The sequence below is a fragment of the Coenobita brevimanus genome, chromosome 65 (genome assembly GCF_032717465.1).
Source record: "Coenobita brevimanus isolate Jiangsu-jjx chromosome 65, ASM3271746v2, whole genome shotgun sequence".
Lineage (NCBI taxonomy): Eukaryota > Metazoa > Arthropoda > Malacostraca > Decapoda > Coenobitidae > Coenobita > Coenobita brevimanus.
The window spans coordinates 51918185-51939078 of NC_137018.1; the positions used below are offsets into that span (position 1 = coordinate 51918185).

General features: G+C 40.8%; 1 protein-coding gene across 1 annotated transcript; it reads left to right on the forward strand.

Moving 5' to 3' along the window:
• Nucleotides 1–5940: 5940 nt before the first annotated feature.
• LOC145404863 (uncharacterized) lies at nt 5941–20440 on the forward strand. The gene is made up of 8 exons (XM_080276366.1): nt 5941–6075; nt 7655–7819; nt 11601–11771; nt 13321–13500; nt 15236–15376; nt 16407–16560; nt 18300–18371; nt 20398–20440. The coding sequence occupies exons 1-7, from the start codon at nt 5950–5952 to the stop codon at nt 18320–18322; spliced, it is 960 nt and encodes a 319-aa protein (XP_080132492.1). The 5' UTR covers nt 5941–5949; the 3' UTR covers nt 18323–18371; nt 20398–20440.
• The last annotated feature ends 454 nt before the right edge of the window (nt 20441–20894 follow it).

The following is a 20894-nucleotide window of genomic DNA, read 5'->3' on the forward strand; positions in this document are numbered from 1 at the left end:
TAGAGTCTAGACTCCAGTAACCTGTCCTTATGCTTCTACACCTTGTGATTGGCTGTTTCTTCGTTTTTTATCATTTTATTGTTATTGTAAATATATATATATATATATATATATATAAAATAAAACATCATCATCATCATCATCTAATCCTGTTCTTACCTAATTGTATCTTTACAGGAATGAGTTAAGCTCGTACTCTCCCGTGTATTAAACCATTTTCATCATACACATCCTTAAATTTATTAATAGTTTTGGCAGACACTATTTCATTTGGTAGCTAGTGCAGTCCACTGGTCAGTTGCCTTATTTGGGAAGCTGAATTTCCTTACGTCTTTATCGCCTCTCTTTTTATGTAGTTTTTTGCAGTGTCTTCTTGCTGATGCTTCCCCATAGGTTATATATTCATTTATGTCTATTTTCTCTTTCCCTGAGATGCAATTATAGCATAATCATGTCTCCTCTTTTCATTCACCTGTAGTGTTGGTAGATTCAATTTTTCTAGTCTTTCTTCGTAGCTTAGATCCCTTAAGCTTGGTACCCATCTTGTAGCTGCCCTTTGTACTTTATCAATCTTATCTATGTGTTTTTTGATATAAGGATTCCAGACTACTGATGCATACTCCAGGGTTGATCTGATGAATTATGTTGTTATCTTTATCAGCATGTCTTCATTTATATACTGTATATATGTGAATGCTATTCTTATTGTGTGTGTGTGTGTGTGTGTGTGTGTGTGTGTACAGTGAATGCTCGATTTATCGAAGTAATTCAGCCAACCCCTATTCCTTTTTCTTGAATTATCTGCAAAATCAAGTTCCCTAACCAAGACTCAATATTGTATAAGGGAAACTTTTCTGGTATTTTGAGGTACTTTTCTTAAAATCCTTGAAGGCAGCAGTCAGTCTGATTTCCTGACAGTGTACTCCCAATCCAAGCAAACTATGCCAACTCTTAATGCTACACACAGCAGTCTGAACCCATAATTAATACCCCCACTTAAATGCATTATTGTGTACATGTTAATAGTGATACCTGGTACATACAGTAATGACTTAGTAATAAAATATGCACACATTAAGAATAAGGTGAGGATAGTATAGTAAATAGGGATAGGAAATTGCAGTAAGGCTTGCCTCCAAAAGTAGGGGTTCTGCACTTGTTGCTGAAATATGCCTGATGCAGGTAGCCATACTGGCCCCCCCAAACCTGTGTCAGGCCTGGGGGTAGTTTAGTCACTGTCAGATTCCTCCTCCATCAACACTCGAGGTGGTACAGGGGTGATGGGCTGAGGAGCATCAGGGATGGTGCTCCTTCTTCTTAATTATTTCCAATTTCTAGGCAAGACAAAACCTCACCCTCTCCTTTTGCTGAACCTAAGGCATGGTTCATAAAAGCTTTGGTTCACTGAAAAAAAAACAGAAAGAAGACTACAATACCAGCGCAAAGCTGCACATGCGCAAAGCAGTTGTTTACAGTTAGGGGATCACATGAAGACTGCATGGGCCGAGCAACGTTGCCAAGTCCCCATTGCTACCCAGGCCGCTTGGCGGGTACGTGTGGGAACAGTGCACACCACCGGTCAGGGGAGCATTTCTGGTATGGGCTCAGTGATGCGCTCAGTGTACGAGACTTTTTCCAGTAATTTGGTGGTTTGGGGGACTGAATTTCCTTAACAGAATTACTGTATACTCATTTTAATGGAAATTGTCCTTTAAATTGGGCAAAAAAGTACTGGAAAATAATGATTCCTTTATCTTGGGCTTCCATTAAATCGATGTTCGTTAAATCGAGCATATACAGTAATCCCTCTAATATCCGAACGCCCAATATCCGAACATCCCCACTAACCGGACATAATCCTCCTGGGATCCAATATTCCCAAAATGGGCCAAAAACTGCAAAAAATTCGAAAAAAATCTGACTTTTTTCCCTCCCATAATTTGAAATTCCCGCCTGGCGCCAAACAGCTGTTACACCATGGTCCCTTCACCCCTTCCTTCCTCCCCCTCCCCCCTCCCCTGTCAGGTTGCCATTTGGTATTTTTCATTACCAAGTGTGGGCCAATTTGGTAATGAAAAATTCGTTTGGTAATGCATTAGAATAATGCATTACCAAATGGATTTTTCACATGTATGAGGATACACAGGATGGAGATGGTGGATTGTTTGCTCTCTCTGATTAATCTGCTACCCTACATAGTGTGAAAATAATCAACATGGTGTTAGTTATAAGGAGAGTGATTACATGTATTTCCACTTGTATATATAATTAGTGAAGAATATATGCTAGCTTTACGAATTTGGTAATGGAAAGTTATATTTGACAATGAAAGTTGAGGAGATTGGTAATGTGGCTGTTGCGATCTGGCAACTCTGTTACCCCACCAACATCAACAGTCACAGCTTGACTCCGATGGAGAGCAGATACTCATAACAGTGCAAGCCACAGGTGCTTGTTTTTTGTGAATAAACAGTGAATAAACTGCAATACCTTGCCACTAGAACACACAGGAATTTACAGTGTTGTGCAGTGTTAAGAAATTAGAATTTAGAGTGCAGAGGATTAACTGTGGACTGCAAACTGGCGGTTCAAACCAGTCCAAGACCAAGGGACTTGTAAGTACCCAGAATGTTTAATATTGTATAAACTCACCTCTAAAACCTCATTTTATGGTTCTTTTGCATTTATATCAGTCTTTTATGTCCCTTATTGGTGTGATTTGGGTCTTAAATAGGTGCTATGCATGTCCAGAGGGAGTTGTATAGGTGTTTTTCAGAGTTAGGGTCCGTAAGTACTAGTCCATAAGCTGGGGCCCAATATCCGGACAGGACCACTATCCGGACCTGCCTATGGCTCTATTGATCCGGATATTGGAGGGGTTACTGTACTGTACTTTATATAAACAGTATTTATATTCCACAGGAACCTGCGTTACATTGAATTTGATGGCAATGTCCCAGACAAAGAATTGTGTCGTGCTCTGTGGGGCATCAGTGAATCCAGCCAGGATGTGCTCGATATGGCACTCAAGGTGGGTTCCAGTAGGTGTGTGTGTGTGTGTGTTTTGGGTGTTGAGGAAGGGTAGTAGAGAGGAGGGAGTGAAGGGTCATGTAGGCAAGTTTGTGCAGATTTTCTCTGTAATGAATCCAGCCAGGATGTGCTCGATATGGCACTCAAGGTGGGTTCCAGTAGGTGTGTGTGTGTGTGTGTTTTGGGTGTTGAGGAAGGGTAGTAGAGAGGAGGGAGTGAAGGGTCATGTAGGCAAGTTTGTGCAGATTTTCTCTGTAATGAATCCAGCCAGGATGTGCTCGATATGGCACTCAAGGTGGGTTCCAGTAGGTGTGTGTGTTTTGGGTGTTGAGGAAGGGTAGTAGAGAGGAGGGAGTGAAGGGTCATGTAGGCAAGTTTGTGCAGATTTTCTCTGTAATGAATCCAGCCAGGATGTGCTCGAAATGGCACTCAAGGTGGGTTCCAGTAGGTGTGTGTGTGTGTGTGTTTTGGGTGTTGAGGAAGGGTAGTAGAGAGGAGGGAGTGAAGGGTCATGTAGGCATGTTTGTGCAGATTTTCTCTGTAATGAATCCAGCCAGGATGTGCTCGATATGGCACTCAAGGTGGGTTCCAGTAGGTGTGTGTGTTTTGGGTGTTGAGGAAGGGTAGTAGAGAGGAGGGAGTGAAGGGTCATGTAGGCATGTTTGTGCAGATTTTCTCTGTAATGAAGCTGTTGTACTTAAAGTTTCATTACCAGGTTGCTGATGTGTAGAGGTGGAGGAGGAGGATTAGGACTGTGTTGGTTTGTGTGTATGGTTATTCACTTGTAAAAAACTACAGTGTGATGTGAAAATTGATGTAAGATTGGGCTGTGTTGTGTTTTAGTAAGAAAGAGTATCATCATCATTATCATACTGTATCAATAGTGCATCGTACTTTGTGTATACAGTAAAACCTCGATATAACGGACTTCAATAGACCGGAATTCACTTTTATCGGACTCGAGGAGCTACCGGACTAAATTCCTACATATCAGAAAAAGTCTGATAAAACCGGTAGCAGTCCGGACTGCCTGACCACTTCAGCTGTGTTCACCATGATCAGGTAAATAAAGGACATGTTTTTCAGTGTATGATAAAGTATTATTATAGATATTATGCCATTTGCTTCATGTAGTGAAGTTATAACACAGTACAGTACCGCAATGGCAGTCAAAACAGTTTAAAAACTGTTCATGCGATCCAGACTAATGTCTGATATATCGGAAAAAGTCCGGATTAGCAGGGAGAAGTCCGGATGTCACTTTTATCGGAATTTCGCATTTTTCGGAATGGTTTCGGCCCCAATTAGTCTGTTATAGTGAGGTCTTACTGTATCTAAATGTATTGACATATGTTGAAAGTCAGTAAGTAGTATAATAATGAGATAATTGTTTGTGATAATTGATTTTTGTTTTCTTGCAGGGTAGCACCAAATTCACCATCAACTTGCCACATCTTGAGGTCCTGCGATCCATCCTCAGGGTATATTTCTCTCTCTCTCTCTCTCTATCTCTATCTCTATCTCTCTTTTCCCTGCTGTAGTTGGTTGTTTTCACCTGAAGGAACTGGGCTGCTCCTCCAACTTGAATATTAAATTGTGTTTGCATGAAGTGTGGTGAGCCTTAGTTATGAGGTAGGAATGAGTTGCCATGGTTACTAGTCAGATCAACCCTCCATATTCTAAGTTGCATTGGAGGCTTCATAGCTTATCTTTCCTAGCAATTTATTTTGTATGTTATGCTTGAATAATCTCTAGTTTGCTGTTTATTGCATTTATTATTGACATGGTGTGCTTCAGTATCATAGAAAAGGATATTGTGGTATCGTAGTAGTAGTTGTAGTAGTAGTAGTAGCAGTCCCAGGCTCAGCTGAAACATGAACTCAGTTGACTGCTGACTGACATTGTCCTGCAGCCCACCATCCTCCTTTCAGGGACAGGGAGGGGAACTGAGGGATATTTTTGTAACCAGGCAGTGGAGTTACCCAGTCATACTAGTGCCACCACATGAAGGCATCCCTCTCCAGAACTTGAAGTATAATGTGCAGAATCTGTTGCTTCAGGAGAGGTGTTAGGAACTCTCTGAAACCACAAAAAATACAACCGAGCCAATGATGCACTAACGCGTCATTTGTTGGCCAACCAATTCCGGGCCAATGATTCGCCAGTGCGTCATTTGTAGGAGTGATTTTTCATGGGTGAAGTATGTGGCACAGTAATTTGATGAACACAGGCAACACAGCTTCATTTCATTGGAAACTCACCCCTGGCCCAGGAACAGGGTAGAAAAATTATGCAAGACTGGTACGGGAAAGTGTTAATCCACTGAGCCCATGTTCCCCCCCCCCCCCCTCATGATTTTATTCGGTGTAGGTTTGACTTTTTGATCTGGTGGAGTTACATAAAGGGTGACCCATAAATAGCATTCCACTTGAAACCCATCTGGTAGTATCTTATGTGTTGTGGGGAAGTCTTAGTCAGCTGGTGTGGGTGTGTTTGTGCCATTTGTGGCAGAAATACCGGGTAAATAAATGATGCAGGGTAGAGGCTGATCAGACTAATTGGACATCCCCACAACACGCAAGAAATCGCCTGGCAAAGTGGAAGAGGTGTTTTATATATAGGCCACCCTGTAGAGCTTTAATAAACTTCATAGGAAGAGGCCATTTGTAATCAGAATTAAATCATCTAATAGGGAATACTGTAGAATGAATTTAAAAGGCCTTTGTCCGGGTTTGATGGGTTAATAATACAGCTCAATCCATGTTTCTTGACTCTCCTTGTCAGGGCACGGACAAGCAGGGAACAGCGCTGTCTGAGTTTGAGAGATTCCGGGAGGCCATGAAACTACTGTACCGGAACATCCTGCCAGAAGACAAGAGTCATTTGAAGATAACCCCCGAGTCCACCCAGGAGACCACCATGCTGGTGTCACTCGGGGCAGCTGCACTGCTCCTCCAGCCAGCCATGACTACGGTGGAGAGTGCATTGGAGTGGGATACCATGGATGCCGTCCATTACCTGCTGGAGAAGGAGGCCAAGCGGAAGGTGAGGTGCATTCTCAGGTAACGGAGACCATTAACCCCTTCAATCCAGTGATGCATACTTGATTTTTGCTATCCCCAAGTTTTAGACCTCTTGTGGAGTGTAGGAGTTAACGAAGGCTATAATCTAACCCCTCCGGTTTGAGAAGTCTCTCCTAAGCTAAATAAAATGCATCACAGGCTTTGGGTTAAGTTCTAGGAATGTTCAAAGGTAACTGAATACTTAAGCTTTATGAATGGTCACAGGTAACCACGAACATCAGGTCCCTGGCATATTCGGAGGTAATTGAGTCATTAATTCCTTCAGTCACGTGGTGTAATTTCTGTTTTAATCATGCTACCCTCAGTCAGTTAAATACAGCTACCAACTAAATGTATTCTGGTCCTAAGACTAAATCTCTCCAATTCATTAAGAGTCTTGTAAGTTGAATAAAGCAGTTGGAAATGGAAACCAGGCAGAAGGTTAGGCTTGTTCAGAGGTGGTGGAAATTGTTGTTGGACCACAGGAAATGTCACTTCACCTGGTCACCCCAGAGATCTTTTGTTGAGGTTATGTTGAGGAATTGTCTGCGTAGTGAGTGTGATGCATAAGGTAAGTGTAGGTAATGGAGAACAGGTAATCCATGTTGTATACAGAGTGGCCCATAAGTACCAGTGGCACTCCACTCGAAACTCACTGGTATCTTACGTGCTGCGGCAACAGCCCAGTCTGCTGTTGTGGCTGTAGGTGAGGTAGTGGGGGTAGGAAATTAATACATGATGCATGGTAGACAAGCATTGATAACGCTGACTGAGCCATCCCTGCCATACCCGAGAAATGGCCCAGCAGAGGGGAAGAGGAACATTACACAATATATGGACCACCATCTGTGTATTGGGGTTATGTTTTTGAATGCAGCATTTTCCATACAACTGGTACTGTTAATTAGGGGTAAAGGAAAAATCAGTTTTAAAGGAAGCAGTTGAGTTTTAATGGTAATTTTGTGTACATTACTGTGGTTTTTAATAGAAAAAAAAAAAAGAACAAGAAAAGCAATCTCTAATGAGAAAACTGTAGCTATGGTAGCAAATTTGTATACCATAGGTGATTTTTTTTTTTTTTTTTTTCCAGTCTACAGGTACTTTGGTTTGGTTAGGCTAGAGTAGATTAGATATTGGTAGGTTTGATTAGGTTATATTTGGGCCATTAGATTTAGGCTAGATTTGGTTAGGGTAGATTAAGTTGTTAGGTTTAAGTTAGGGTAGGGTGCAAATGGCAAACTTAGCATGGGATAGAGGAATAGTGTACAGTATGGAAATGTGTACATGCAGTTCCCTTGGGAAGTGTGGGATGTTTGCTCTTTCCCTGATTGAGGATCCTACCTCACCCAGTCTTTCAAGGGAGGGTTAGGGCTGGGATGATGAGGGAGGAGAGTGATGGTGATAGTGGTGGTGATGATAATGATGATGATGAGGGAGAAGACTGATGACATGATGTTAGTGATGTGCTTCATGATAATGGTGAAAATGGTTGTGCTGAAGATGATGGTGATTGGTCATCGTGGTGATGGATGCAGCAATAGCAATTTTTGTATTTGGATTAGAATGGTAATGGCTTGCGTCTGGGGCTGAAGAACCTGACACTGATGTGTGAGGAGAAGGTGGACACGAAGCAGCTGAGGAGGTTGGTAAAGGCGTGCCCATCCATTGACACTCTCACTCTTCCTGAGGCACCGCTCCCTGATACACAGTTCATGGCCATTTTAGAGGTGAGTTTTGACCGAAGGGACAATGTATAGTTGGTTCACCCCCTTCCATACAGTTCATCCACCTAACTCTTTCAGACCAGTGAGATATTTTTTTTTGCATCATTTTCTTGCTCTTTTATGATAATTTTATTCACCCCCTGATAGATTTTTGGAACTGACTTAACCCCTCTAGCATGAAAAGCCATTCTTTTAGATAAATATAATTGTCCAGTAGCAGCAAGAACAAACTAAAAAGGACATAATCCAGATTCAGGTGGAGATGTTCGTCTTTTGCTTCTTATTTTCCATTCTTAGGGGTAGAATAAGATAATACCATACTGCAATTCTGCATCCTTCTGATAGTACTTCATGATCAGTAATTTCTTGTAACAACTTAGTATTCAAGATGGAGGTATGATATTGTGCCAGGTTAAAGTAAACAGAGTACCATATAACAGTACTGTATACAGTAATCCCGCATATTTCGCGGTAGTTACGTTCTTGTAACCCCCGCGAAAAGTCAATTCCGCGAATACTCTATTAACAATTGAAAACTTGCACTTGTGTCCACCATGCTGCCCATCATACAGTCCATGTCCATACTGATTGCGAGACAATTCGCCGTCAGACAATTCCCCGTCAAAACATGGACGATTCCCCTTCAGAACAATTCGCACCCTGGACGATTCCCCGCCATTCTATAAATATACTAATCAATACTTTCATCAATATACTTATTATTAATTAATCAATACTTTAATAACTATATTTCAGGGGGATCCAGCAAAGTCTATGTTCAGTAGCGTAGGTTCTGGATATTATTTATTAGTTGCACCTTTAGTCAATAATTAACTTGTTTCTTCCTCGCTGTAGTCGCCTTTGAATTATATTCTAGCGTCACCCACAGCTATCTTCATTAATGAAGGCGAATTGTTTTGTGTTTGTTGTGACTGCGAATTGTCCCGAAACCTCCACACTCATCCCGAAATACCTTCTTACAAGATTGAAAGCACATACTCCATTATGAAGGAAAAACGTAAACACCGTACTGTAATACACAATTATCTACACATTTATTAACAAAACAGTACAAAATAAAAAGATGCATTAACTGGTGATAGCAAACACTCGCACGGTCGTTTCTTAGCTTGTCCAGTAACACAATTTTCTCTGCTGAGGTCATAACTTGATCGTTTTGTCACTTTGGAGTTCTTACTAATTGTATTATTAGCCTTTGGTGAGGCTGGCTTACGTCCTGGGGCCATGTGGAAAGCAAGTGGGAGACAAGAGGCTCATATCATAGTGTGGTTACAACCACAACAGCCACTTAAGGCAGTCAGGCGTGGACTGAAGAATGCGAGGCAGAGAGCAGTGTTGCCATATCCAAACAACGAAATTATGCTAGGGCAATGAAAAAATTATGCTAGATTGAGCATATTTGTTCCAAGTAAAAAATGAATTATGCTAACTTGAAGCTAAATGATAAAATTCTATACATATTCGTGCAACATATTAATTATATATTGTTTACTATGAAAATATTAAAATGAACCTACATACAGTAAGAGGATAAATATCGGTATCTACCCATACTGCTTTTTCCCACGAAACTTACGTTTTTCTGATGGATTTTGATGTGATTCGTTCGATTTTGAGCATCATTTCCGTCGGAAATAACCAGATTTTGAGATATGACCCCCCCCCATCCCCCTGAAATAATGAGGGATCTTTGGGGAATCGGGGGTTATAGGGAGGGGGGGAAACACAGAAAATGGTCATTTCCGACTGAAATGAAGCTGAAAATCGAATGAATCATACCAAAACCCATCGGAAAAACCTAGGTTTCATGGGTAAAGTACAAAGCTCAAACTTATCCTAACCTAACCGAACCAAACCGAACCTAACCTAAAACCTAACCTAACCTAACCTAATCCAACCTAACCTAACCTAACCTAATCCAACCTAACCTAATCCAACCTAACCTAATCCAACCCAACCAAGCCCAAACTGAAAGTAACCAACTATTCAAACATCTTCTTACCTTATTCGTCTCTCTCTCTCTCTCTCTCTCTCTCTGATTTGTAGCTTTTATAAAATTATTCTAAAAATATTCCATTCCATTCTAAATTATGCTAGAATGATTCTAAAACTTCTAATATGCTAAAAAATATTCCAGACTCGAAAATTTGATCAAAATTATGCTACAAGAATAAAATTATGCTAGATATGGTAACACTGGCAGAGGGGCCACGGGAAAGGGACAGAGGGTGGCGTGAGTTTACCGCGCTACAATTGGAAGCTGCGGGAACTTCAATTTTTTTTTTTTCTGTATATTCAAGGATATTTTTGTTGAACTTATTAATGCTAAGAAAATCCGCGAGAGGGCAAAACCGTAGACAAAAAATCCGCAAAAAATGCGGGATTACTGTACTGTACTTATTATCATAATCCGTCATTTTTAGTACTGCTGCTGTATATATTTACACTTCAGATTTCTGACAGTGGTTTTCTTTTGTACGTAACTACTGTACTGGTATAAATTTTCTTGAGACCCAGGTAGTGAGTATAGTTTCAATAAACCTCTCTGTGTACTGTGACTTCCTAAGGATTTTTCTAACTGACGGACACTCTTGCCACATGAGCGTAATTGCCATGTGTACCAGATTACAGTAATCTCTCAATTATCCATTTTCGCAATATCCAGCACTTTTTGCTCGGCTCTGTTAAAATATTATCCAGCGAAATTAGGCAGTGTATCTGGCTCAGAAACGAGACGCAGTCAGCGATAGTATGTATTTTTTGGCGGTGGGGTTATAATCCTGCTCAGACATAGGACCCAATCAGCAGACCCCACAACACACCTGCCAACCACAGTGCATTGTGGGAGCAGCCGATCCGATGTGCCAAGTTTACCATCACTCTCAGTCTCTCCCATGGATGCCGTATAGTGAGGATGTATCTGTGCGTTGTGCATTTGTAACCCATGTGGTGGCTATCCCCTGGTACTGTGACTTAGCCTGTGGCCCCCCCTGTATTGGAGTAATTTTTGTGGGAGCTATTTGTCACTAGACCACATGGGATTAAGTGCACTGTACTGCATAGTGTATTACTCTACCCTCCATTGATGCCAGCACTAGGTGAGTACAGTATGATTATGGTTATATTACTGTACTATATGTACTGTATCAATACTGTATTGTATTTTATGCGTAATTTTAATCTTTTACACATGGATAATAGCATGGGAAAGTTTTTAGGTTAGAGGGTCAAGACAGATAGCTTATGGCAGTGACACATTATCTGGCTCAAAGCCAAATGAATGGCCAGTTGGAGGTACCTGTGCAGTATATGGCATTGGAGTTGGCTGAATTACATGATAATTGAGAGATTACTGTATTGGATTGATGGTTGTTAGTTGAATGTGCAGAATGTCATTTTACTGTTTGCTTTATTGCATAAAAGTTTTGATGCTTTCTTCATGATATTGTACTTCATTTTTAACAATGTTATCTGAAAGTAAAATCTTTCGGACACCCCTTTCCAACAATAACAACAACAGTAATATGTGTGGTGAATAATTTAGAGTGGATTAATGACAGCTGTCTGGCAGATCTAGTTCTGGTATCTGTCTAGTTTTTAAGCTCCATATCCTGTACACATAGTGTCTAGACACCCCCTCTTCCTCCTCATCCCTATCCCACTTTTCTTTCGCCCCCCCCTCCTTCTCCCTTTCCCCCCCCTCTCTCTCTCTGCTTCTCCCTTTTTCCCTCGTCCATTGCCTAACTTCTCCCTCACTTTACAGTATGTGCCAATGAAGACTCTGAAGCATTTGAATATTGACACCTTCAGTCTTGCTGGAGAGGATCTTCTCCGATTGCTCATGCACACACCAAACTTGGAGGAGCTTACCCTCCACCTCGTCACTGGAGAATTAAACTGTATTCAGTACATTGCCACCAGTGAACTGAGCAAGGTAAAAAAAAAAATTCCAGTACTGTATTACACCTGTTGAGTTGTAGGGGCCTTAGACTAGTTTGCTGTAGTCCAGTACATTTACCATTAAACTGTGGCATTAGGTTTTCTCACCCTTCCCATGGTGTGGAAAAAACAAACAAACAAGGTTATAAGTTCATCTAAAACCAATTTTACTTCTTGGATACATGTATGAAAGGGAACCTGTTGAAATATGGGTGTGTAATATGAAGTTAGTATCTTTCATGTAGGGGGTCTCGGGTTTATAACTCAAAAATGCTAAAAGGAGGGAAGGAGGAATATCTCTGAGGAAGTTACCACAGTGTTCATTTTCGTGACATTGGCCTTTGAGTCTGTGTTGGGTTAGTCACCCTTAATCCTGGGATACAAAGCCACTGCATCATCTTGGTTACCACAGTTGCCACTCCATAGGTAACTTTTTTTCCTGTCACACCACATACGATGGATGGACATGAGTCAGGTGATACTTATTGCTCACACCAGAATTCAAATCCTGGCACTGTTGGCCGAGCAGCTGTTTTGCTATCAGTGCTAACCTGTTGACCACCATGAGTGATTCCAGTATCCCAAACCCCTTGATAAATCCAATTCTAGTTACGAGTATGGAACCTGTTCATAAATATCACAACTTTTTACATGCAGTTGGTACTGTAGAGTAGGGGGAAACTGACATGCTACCTTTATAGGCAGTATCGTAACTTTGATAGGCAAGTTTTCTCAAATTTCCTGAAGGTAATAACAGAAACAGATGTTAGAAAAAGCTACTTGGAACAAGAACTACCTGCATAGCAAGATATAATTAAGAACCACATGTCTGTTCTGAAGATGTTACAGACAATTGTAGCCTCCCATAGGACATTAAGAGGAATGGGGCCACATTGAATGTGTCACATAACAGAAACTTTGCCTGTGTTCCCATAATGTTTTTTCTTCATTCAGTACAGTGCATCAGTTTAAGCCCCGTCCACACGAGCGGGCAGTGCCCGACAGGCAAACATTGATACCAAATCACATTCCAATTCACACAATTAGAAGGTGGCTGGCAGGCACGAGCATAGGTGATGTCATAAGCAGGGAAACCCACTGGCACACTATCTCTAACACCCTTGCCAGTTGTTGAGGCAATGCTTGCTGTGTGGACAACAAAACAAGCGTGCCCGGTAGTGACCAATGTCCGCCAGAAACTGCTTGATCTGGTAACACTGCTAAAGAAGCGAGGGATATACACTCAGCGGGCAGTGCCCGTCAGGCATTGCCCGCTCGTGTGGACAGGGCCTTAGTTATAATTGTTGTCATCATCACATAAAAACAACTCATGTTGTTTTCATGCAGTATATTGTACTGCACTTAGTACAGCATCATCATGTGAAGTCTACAGGTATAACATTGTCTGTTTTGTCTCATACTTCATTCAGTACACTGTCATCATCATCATCATCATCATTATCACCACCATCATCCAGAACCAACTTTTGAATTTACAATAAGGTGAGAAAAACAGCTAAAATGACTGCCTTATATCCACACAGAAAATCCTTACGGAGCTGCAGTCAAGCCCTCGGCTGCAAACACTGACCCTGGTGTTTGACGATAGGTGTGAAGACCCAGCTAACGCCAGGGCAAAGGAGATGATGGCCTTCCTCAACTGCTTCCCCTCCGTCACCACCCTCACCCTCAACAAGACCATCTTCATCCCGGCTGCCTACCTGGTTAGTTGAATTATTTATTTACCAGTATTTTCTCCTGCTTTTTTCTTGTTCTTTTATTTTTTTTACCATTCCCTGCCATCAGTTTGTTTTATATATTATTCAGCATTCAGTAGACCCTAACTCTCAGCCAGACCATCATCATTGTGCTTCCCTCCTGGTTGTTTTTCATTTACCTGTATCTGTTCTTTTATTTGCCATTCCCTGCCTTCATACCTGGTTTGCTATTCATTTACCCATAAAGTAAGCCCTTGTCTTTTGCAGTGATTGTGTCACATGGACATACATGAGTAACAGATTTCTGCAAAGTAATGAGGCCTCTAAAGAGGGCTAAATAGGAGCTCCATCAGCAGTAATTAAACTATGTAATGCCACTCTGGGGCAGATGAGGCTGGTCACCCATACTGTAAATGTCGGGATTGGATAGCTTGGCATTCCCAATGAAACAAATGAAAACTGGATGATGGATGGATGAATGGTCTAAAATCCCTTTGTATTGTTTCAAACATTACCCGACATTCGAATCTGGTTGTTTAATGTGTATTTTGATTTGGTTTAATAACAGATTTTTGCTAAATTATCCCTCAGTGATCCATAAACTAGTGCATTTTATGACAGTTTGCTCCCTGTGAAAAAACAAAGCTGGCAAAGTTAAGTACAGAACTGTATTATTACCATCTACTCACTCAGTATAGTGCTGTTCCCGGTTGTCTGCTCTTTTCTCTCATCCTTCCTTCTTTGCTTCCTTCCCTATCTGTCATTATTTCCATTCTTTCCTTTCCTTTTGCCTACGGGTGACTTTACACTCCCTCTTCTGTCTTCTTTCATTCTTTCCTCTTCATTCTGCCTATGGTTGACTACACTGAGTGACAAGCCAAATGGTTTCCTGTTCACCAGGTATTTGTTCACTACTTTGAGTGGAACCATATAACAAGATTATGGTGCATGGTGGTATAGTGGGTAATTAAGGTGCTCCAGTCAGATTGAGCCTGTGCAGGTTTATATCCAAGGGATGGTTGGGGTGTATTGCCCACCTAATGCCACTCAGGGATGAGTGAGACTGGTCACTCTCATCTTAAATCCCAGGACCAACGTACCTAGCCTCAGGCTCCTATGCTCTTTATTGGGGCAACATAGGATGATGATAATGATGATGATGATGATGATGGTTGTTGTTGTTGTTGTTGTTGATATTGTTGCTGTTGTTGATATTGTTGCTGTTGTTGATATTGTTGCTGTTGTTGATATTGTTGCTGTTGTTGTTGTTGTTGATATTGTTGCTGTTGTTGTTGTTGTTGATATTGTTGCTGATGTTGTTGTTGTTAATGAATTATCATAAATTTTCATGAGGGGAAAAAGGGATATTTATTGTAAGTTTTCACAAGTGAATTATCATGTTCTCACAGAGAGGCCATAAGTTTTCATAAGACGTGAATTATCATAGTTTCACAGGAGGGGACCAGTAAGTATTCACATGAGGGGAATATTCGTAACTGCCATTTTCACTGTAGGGGAATAAGCCTGAGTTCACGAGAGGAATTTTAGTTTTTCACAAGAGAAGAATTATCATGAGTTTTCACAAGAGACCACTGCATCATCCAGGTTACCTCCGTAGCCTTTGGTGGGAAAAGTGGTCCAGATGTTGATGATGATTACGATGATGATGATGATGATGATTTCACATAAGAGGAATTATCACAAGTTTTTTCTTGAATCTCATCCTTGCTTGTCATCCCAGGTGTACGGGTGCTTGAGTGGGGCGCTGGCATCCATGATGGGCCTCCAGCACGTGTCCATATGGGCTCTCAACAGGGAGATCGATCAGCCTGAGCTGTACCAACGCATCCCTGACGTTATCTGCATGTTGCCTGAGTTACTGGTGTGTATATACAGTACACTCAAATCCCACTCTAGTGTACGATTGGGTTACGTTCATGCGAAATCAATCAGATAATGATCACTTATATTTCAGAACTAGGGATTATAGCAGTCATACATCAGAAGAGGGTACTTTGGAAGGGATTGTAGCAATTGTATAAATAAAAATGGCAGTTGTATATAAAAGAAGGGTGCTAAATTGTTAAAATCTAATATATAAACAAATGGTCACATAATGGGAGATCACATAGCGAGGATTGATCTACAGTAGTCGTTTTGCCTTAAGCTGGCCCAGATTTTCACCTTTTGATGTCCACTCTCTTGTACAGGTGGTTCCCTACTTATGAACAAGTTACGTTCTGAGAAACTGCAAGTTGATTTTTTGTAAGTCAAAAATGCATTTAAAACACCTAACCAACTGAACATCATAGCCTAGCCAAGCCTACCAAGCCTTTGAAACGTGCATAGAACACTTACATTAACATACAGTTGGGCAAAATCATTAACACAAAGCCTATTTTGTAATAAAGTGTTGAATATGTTATGTAATTTATTGAATATTGTACTGAATGGACAAGTTCGTAAAGTCAAAAAATCATAAGTTAACCGTTCATAAGTAGGGGACCACCTGTATTTTGTTATTGTTACCGATGGGCACACATTCCACTCACTGAGACCTCTTTTAGTGCTGCTGTTAATTGTAGATTGGTACAATAACCTGATGCCTGGATACTGTAGTGCAGTACAGTATAGTTAAAGGGTAGAGAATGAGAGACTCACTTTAAGAGATTATGTTATTGAGGTGGAGGGAGGAGAAGGGAAGAGGAGACCAGGATGAGAAGGAGGGAAAGGGTGGAGAGGTAATGTATATGAGAGAGTGGGTGTGAATTGTAGAAAGGGAAGCCTGATGGCAAGACAGAGTGATGTGGAGGCAGTTTGTTTGTGGCTACTCGTTGGATTAACATCTCTGGGTGTATGTATTTAGGTAGATAGATTAACATACACTGCAGTAAAGTCCATCCCCTTTTTAGGATGACAGAACTTTTGTGCACCTGTGCCGGCTGAAAACCTTTGTGCTGGACGAGATATACCTAGCACCGCGTGTGGACCGCATGATTGAGGCGTTGAGGAATGAAGGCGTTGCTGTGGGAATCACCTATCGCAGCAGCCCCATCAGGACACCTGGTGAGTCTCTCTCTCTCTCTCTCTAAAAAAAAAATGGGAGGGAGGAGGCTGAAGACTTCAGTAGGGAGTAGGCTGTAACACCAGTTGAACAGGGCAGTACCAAAGAAGTGGATGAAAATTTGGTGGTAAGGAGTGTTTGGTGCTCCTGTTTCACAGTGGTTGGTTTGTTTTCATCTGGCAGAACTGTGCAAGTCCACAGCTTTAATCCCTAACTACTGGGTGTTGGTTGCAACTGTCAAGAAATCGTTGGTGGGGCAGTGCTGGGTGTAGGTCGGAACCGTACTTGTTTTTGCGCCACAGTTTGAAGTGGCCACCACTTTATCTCATTACCAAAAGCTAGAGAGGGACTCCCACTAGCCGAGCCAACCGTACCTCAGTTGTCTTTGTGACTTTCCGAGGTGTAAAACTACATAGCTTTTCTTAGCCCCTCTCATCCAATTCTGTTCCTGCCTCACGTGCACTTTTGCCTCATCCACCCCTGCCAAGCCTCTTTCCAAGGATTCTAGGAAAGGACTTTGTGATAGTGCCATAGGGCATGCTTTAAACACCACTGTCTCTAGTTCATCTAGGAATGGAGAAGTTGTCATGTAGAGAGCAAAGCCATAGTTGGGGTCGCCGGCAGACACACAAACACGTCCTGTTTGCGTGGCAGAAATTAGCCCTCTTCCTCATGTCATTTTACTTCATTGATGCAGTGACCAACAGACCTGGGGATACTTCCATTTGCATGAAGAAGAGTTGTTGAGTAATATGGGCTTTAACTCATTTCCCCAACTGCTATAGTTTCTGAGATATGAAGGTTAGAAGTAAGGCTATTTCGTGGAATTTTTCCGTGTGAGCAGATTTTAGCCTGTCGTCGAGGGGTTAATTATATTGTTGTGGTTAAGTTCAACAAAGCTATGTTATGAGGAGAAAATTATTCTTTCTGGTTACTAGTCAGTTCAACCTTCCATCCTGACCACTTGGCCATCAACTGAGCTTGAAAAAGAGTTAGAGATCTCCTTCAGGTTAGAACAAATGTGCCATACCTCAAGAGTCTTAACTCCTGGCCATCATCCTTTATTGTTGTGGTGTTAACTGCAAGTCCTCATTTTTTTCCCTCCAAAATTATAGGTAAATTACATAAAGATTTGCAATAAAAATATTATTGATGCATACGAAGATAATTTACAGTACCACTTATCTCACTCCAGGAAAGGGACGTCTTCCTATGGTGGTGCTGATATTTCTCCCTGTTAGCATTCCTTTATTCCCCAAAATGCTTCTCTTTGGAATTTGGCGCCCCATATTAGTTTCTCCAGAAGCTTGAGTCCACAGCAGTTCAAGTGCAACACTGACAGGCTTCTCATGAATGGAGGAGACCTATAGTCCAGTGTATTGAAGTTTTTGTTGTAAATAATTTTTTTTCCTTCTTCCGTTCATCTTCCTACAAAACGAAAATGTTGACTCTATTGCCTGGTTATACAAATGTCCCTCATCTTGCTCCCTCTCCCATAAAATGAGAATGGTGGACTGCAAGAGGTGTGCATATTCAGCTTGTATTTGAATGGGTTTGCACTCAACTGAATCGAGGGATAGGTTCAATCAGTTTATTTTTCTCATTCTTATTTGTCAACAGTTTTTCTTGTTTTCCACATGCTTGTCATTTTCCACATGTTGTAGGAAGTTTCTTGATTAGAGGATTCCTTGATCACCTGTCTACTGCCAGTGGTAATCTGAGATCTCATTTTCCTTTACAGATGCATCATCAGTATATGAATGATGAGCAACAGCATTGTTGGTGGAATTATATGGTATGATAGATGTAGCAGGTGTGTATGATGTACTGGTACTGTACTTGGTAATGCTAATAGCCAGTCTTATATGACCTTTGATGGACTCCTGCCTAGTTTACCATAATGCCATGTATTTAAGGGTAGATGGCCAGCCTACTCCCTGTGGTGGCTTTGTGTAGTTGAAAAGCCAGCAGCCACCATTTGTGAATCAGTTTCATGTGCATGGCCAGGCATCACTCAGATAGGGACGTTCCATCCACATGACCACCAAGCACCATCTGCCAGTACCTTATATGAAAATCCCCACATAAAATGGATGGTAGTGTTTGGATGATATTCATTCTAGTGTGGTCCAGGGTAAATTGAGGTGGAGTTTGCCAGAATCATCAATTTCCTCAAGTTCAAAGAATTAAAATATAATAACCAGCATTATGAGTACAGTATTTTGATTTACAATGTTGTTTTTACCTTTACTTGTTTCTGCCTAAAATTTATATTGATACAAAGTAAATCATAAAGAGTAGTATCATAATTATTGTTAATGTATAGTGGGTCTAGTTCTTTCACCTAACCTTGACTCAGATTTTCATCTTTTGTCGGTTATTGCACTTAGCCCTTGTTCCTGCACACTTCTACACTGCCCCATTGACAGCAAGTGACTCACATAATGTGCACTAATCCTACATCACACTCCATCCCTCTCTTTTTCCTAAATTAAAAGAGCATCTTCAAAACAAATTATAAAAATTATTCATCATCATCATCATCATCATCTGGACCTCCTTTCCCACCCGAGGGCAGGGTGAGGATAAAAATTATTAATGCAAAATAATATCCTGTCAGCCAGACAATTTACAGGTATTTTATATGAACCAATAATGTATCTGCATGTGGGTGTTACTGGTGACACAAAATAATTATGTTTCCTCTATCAAATGCATAAGCAGCATATTTCAAAATAATGTACTGTTTAGCTGTAAAAGTTTTCACCTCTGGACAATATGTGGTCATAAAATTGCCTTGGCATTTTAACCTCTCACTGGTTTACTCGTGATACCTTGATCTCTTCAGGGATTCTGTAATCATGTGACATTTCAGACTTTACTGGTATGGTACATGCTTAACGTGCTCAGTGGGTTAGAGCGCTTCACTTTGGCCGAAGGGTCGGAGGATCGAATCCACCCAAGGGTCATTGGTAGACATCAGGAAGAGCATCCGGTCATAAAATGCTACACGTTCCAGTCCAAAAGTCCTCTACCCAGAGGCAACGCCTTAGCCCTTCGGGGATACCTGGCGTAAAACCAAATTATTATTATTTTTTTTTTTTTAACTCCCTGTACAGATGATTCTGAATATTCCCTTGCACATATCATTATATTTTGTGGCAGGCACATTTAGCTCATATGTGACATTTCTATAAGTTCATTCCCAGATACACTTCTTATTTTTACTTCCCCTTTATTTCTTGAAATAATCTCACCTGGCAGGACAAAAATTGGATTAAGTTTACCTTGCTTCCCCAGTGGTACTGGAGAGGGACCCCTTCACATGGTGGTACTGTATTGATATAACCAAGCTACACTGCTGCCAGTTATACAGATGTCCCACAACTTTCTCCCCATCCCTCAAAAGAATGATGGTAGACTTCAGGAAGAGAGAAACTTCAGCTTCCAGTCCTCCAGGCTGAAGTTTCAGATGAACATAGGGCTACAGCTATTACTAGCTTGCCTAATCAGTACTGTACTCAGTTGCCCGGCACCAGTGTCTGCTGAACTCCATGCCCCTCTTCATCAACATCTTCCGTGTCACCTTGTTAAACCATTTCTTATCCGTATCTGCCCCATCATGAATTTCCCATTCAGGATACTATTCAGGTCATTTACCCATTTGCCTGTGGCCACTGAGTATTTTTTTTCTCTCTCTCTCTCTCTCTCTCTCTCTCCAGGAAGGCCTCAAACTCCTCAGATAACAACAACAATAATAATAACAATAATAATATTAATGATAATAATAATTATAATAATAATAATATATTAATAATATATATTTTTCTTTTTTTCAGAAACTACAATTCTTTTACAGAATCTCACAGTCATTAGAAACACTATGTGCACACAAGAAGAATACTAATTATTAACACACACTATAATGGTATAATTTCTTGACATGAGAGGGATGGTTCAACAATTAGATTAAATTTTGATTTTCATTTTTTATTTATGTCACAACCATTATCTTTACATTGTTCCATATCTACTGGAGTTTTACCAGTGTATTCCACAGTGCAGCTTTTATTTGCTTAATATTTATGGAGTGTATCATTCGTTAATTCTCCTCCACCAACACATAACTAGTTTAAGATAAGAAATGGTGATAGCACATGGCACTAAATAGTGTATTGTACTGAAATATTTTTGGTAATAAACATTACTTTGAAGCAATAACTATCCAGTCCACCTACTTTGACAGCATAACTTTAATGTCGTATTGTTTATGAAGGCTCCAACAAGCTTGCATGCGTCAGTCTTGGTCACCTAATGGCAGCACTCCACGCTGCTT

Bases quoted from the DNA above. Each gene is read 5' to 3' on its own strand.
- LOC145404863 (XM_080276366.1), top strand. From the start codon at position 5,950: ATGCTGGTGTCACTCGGGGCAGCTGCACTGCTCCTCCAGCCAGCCATG. The intron at 13,501-15,235 runs GTTAGTTGAATT...TTGTCATCCCAG, and splicing joins TCATCCCGGCTGCCTACCTG to GTGTACGGGTGCTTGAGTGG. The intron at 15,377-16,406 runs GTGTGTATATAC...TCCCCTTTTTAG, and splicing joins GCATGTTGCCTGAGTTACTG to GATGACAGAACTTTTGTGCA.